The 2,711-nt window shown below is 42.1% G+C and overlaps 1 protein-coding gene across 1 annotated transcript; it reads left to right on the top strand.

The window, feature by feature from the left end:
- LOC109219005 lies at positions 284–2,464 on the top strand. The gene is made up of 8 exons (XM_019383408.1): positions 284–378; positions 440–551; positions 594–1,003; positions 1,087–1,188; positions 1,292–1,431; positions 1,486–1,644; positions 1,849–2,094; positions 2,274–2,464. The coding sequence occupies exons 1-8, from the start codon at positions 284–286 to the stop codon at positions 2,462–2,464; spliced, it is 1,455 nt and encodes a 484-aa protein (XP_019238953.1).

The raw sequence follows: 2,711 nt of genomic DNA, 5'->3' as shown, positions 1-2,711 counted from the left end.
GCTGAACAAAAATTTGGAGGAGGTAGTGCACAAGGAGATCATCAAATTTCTAGATGCGGGAGTGATTTTCCCCATTTCTAATAGCCAATTGATTAGTCCAGTGCAAGTTATGTCTAAGAAGGGGGCATGACAGTGGTGAAGAATCAAGACAACGAATTGATCCCTACAAGAACAACCACTAGGTGGAGAATGTGCATTGATTATAGGAGGCTGGATGATGCAACAAGAAAAGACCACTTCCCACTTTCCTTCATTGATCAAATGCTCGAGAAAGTGGCTGGACATGGATGATACTGCTTCTTGGATGGGTACTCGTGCTACAATCAGTTACGCATTGCCCCAGAAGATGTTGAGAAGACCACATCACTTGCCCGTCAGGTATTTTTACTTATAGGAGGATGTCGTTTGGGTTGTGTAATGCACTTGCCACTTTTCAGAGGTGTATGATGTCTATATTATCCGATTTGAGTGGGAAGTGTCTAGAAGTATTCATGGATGATTTCACCCTCTTTGGTGATGACTTTGAGGATTGCTTGAAGAATTATGAGCTCGTGCTTGAAAATTGTGAAGCCACTCACTTGGTTCTTAACTAGGAGAAGTGCCGCTTCATGGTAAAAGAGGGAATTGTCCTAGGCCACAAAGTAACTCCACAAGGAATTGAAGTTGACAGAGCCAAGGTTGATGTAATTGCTAGGATCCATCCACCAACTTCTATGAAAAGCATAAGGAGTTTCTTGGGACATGTTGGGTTCTATAGGGGGTTCATCAAAAACTTCTCCAGCAACCAAGCCGTTGACTGTATTGCTAGCAAAAGATGTCAAGTTTGTTTTCACCGTGGAGTGATTAAGAGCATTCGATTGATAAAGGAAAAGCTTGTGAGAGCTCCTATTACGGTGACACCTAATTGGAGCCAGCCATTTGAGATAATGTGTGATGCTAGTGATGTAGTTGTGGGAGCAGTTTTGGGCAAAGAAAAGATAAGATGTTTAGGCCCATTTACTATGCAAGCAGGAAGTTGAATGATGCTCAAGTCAATTATGCCACTACTAAGAAAGAGTTCTTTGCTGTGGTCTTTGCTTTTGACAGGTTTAGATCATACCTGGTGGGGAGTAAAGTGATTGTACACACTTATCAGTCAGCCTTGAAATACCTGTTGAGTAAGAAGGAGTCCAAGCCACATCTGATGCGGTGGGTGTTATTGCTTTAAGAGTTTGACTTTGGGCACGAGAAATCAAGTCGTTGATCATCTATCTCGACTTAAGAGACCTCTAGTTGAAACAATTGATGTAAGGGAAGAGTTCCCTGATGAGCATATTTTCTCTATTGATGTTGTCCTCGAAAGACCGCCTTGGTATGCTGATGTAGCCAACTTTTTGGCTAGTAGATGGTTGTCGCGTGACCTCTCTCGTGATCAAAGAAGGAAGCTTCAAGGTGAGGTAAAAAGTTATTTTTGGAATGACCCTTTCTTGTTTAAACTGCATGCAGATGGTGTGATTCGAAGGTGTGTGCCTGAAGGAGAGATGGCAAGCATTCTTTCTCATTCCATGATGGAGCGGCTGGAGGACACTATGGTGGAAATTGCATTGCAACAAAGGTCATGGAAGCCGATTTCTGTTGGCCTACTTTGTACAAAGACGCATGGGCGTATGTAGCTACATGTGACAAGTGTCAAAGGGCAGGTAACATTAGCAAGAGGGATGAGATGCCACTAAACTCCATTCTGGTATGTGAAATTTTTGACGTTTGGGGCATTGACTTCATGGGTCCGTTCCCATTGTCTTATTCATATGAGTATATTCTAGTAGTCGTTGCCTGTGTCTCTAAATGGGTTGAAGCAATCCCTACCAGGACCAATGATGCTCGGGTGGTGTGTGAGTTCTTACAGAAGAACATCTTTACCCGCTTTGGGACACCTTGAGGTGATTATCAGTGACAATGGGTCGCACTTTGTGAACAAGCAGTTTGCTGCATTGTTGTCCAAGTATGGTGTCACAAACAGAACAGGAACCCCCTACCATGCCCAAACTAGTGGGCAAGTTGAAGTGGCTAACCGTGAACTTAAACTAATTCTTGAAAAGACGATTAGTGCTTCTCGTAAGTATTGGTATGTAAAGTTGGATGAATCTCTATGGGCGTACAGAACTGCGTTCAAAACAACCATAGGGACTTCACCATTCAAATTAGTATATGGAAATTATGTCATCTACCTGTTGAGATAGAACATAAAGCTTATTGGGCAATTAAGATGATTAATCTTGATCTTAGTCTTGCAGGTGTACATAGGTTGGCGCAGATGAACGAATTGGAGGAGTTTAGACAGGACGCGTATGAAAATATGCAAATTTTTAAGGAGAAGACAAAGAGATGGCATGATCATCTGATTAAGCCGATGGAGTTTCATGAAAGGGACAGAGTCTTACTATACAATAGTAGACTTAGGTTGTTTCTCGGAAAGTCCATTTAAGATGGACAAGTCCGTATCTGGTGAAACATGTCTCACCGTATGGCGCCATTGAAATACAAGATGAAGAAGGGATGAAAGTTTTAAGGTGAATGGGCACAGGTTGAAACAATATATTGTTGGAGGGTTTGACAAGCAATCCTCTAGCATCGTGATCAAATGAGCCTAAGTGACGGAGTCAAGCTGACGACTAGAACTCAGAACTGCTTCTAACCCTTTTTATTGCTTTTGTAGACTAGTTAGATAATGT

This window comes from Nicotiana attenuata, chromosome 2 (assembly GCF_001879085.1).
Source record: "Nicotiana attenuata strain UT chromosome 2, NIATTr2, whole genome shotgun sequence".
In the NCBI taxonomy this organism is placed as follows: domain Eukaryota; kingdom Viridiplantae; phylum Streptophyta; class Magnoliopsida; order Solanales; family Solanaceae; genus Nicotiana; species Nicotiana attenuata.
The sequence above is the reverse complement of the archived record's forward strand: the minus strand, read 5'-3'. Positions and strand labels throughout refer to the sequence as shown.

Coding starts and splice junctions, on each gene's coding strand:
- LOC109219005 (XM_019383408.1), top strand. CDS start 284: ATGGATGATACTGCTTCTTGGATGGGTACTCGTGCTACAATCAGTTAC. Junction 1,189..1,291: donor TCCAAGCCACATCTGATGCG/GTGGGTGTTATT, acceptor AATTGATGTAAG/GGAAGAGTTCCCTGATGAGC. Junction 1,432..1,485: donor TCAAAGAAGGAAGCTTCAAG/GTGAGGTAAAAA, acceptor AACTGCATGCAG/ATGGTGTGATTCGAAGGTGT.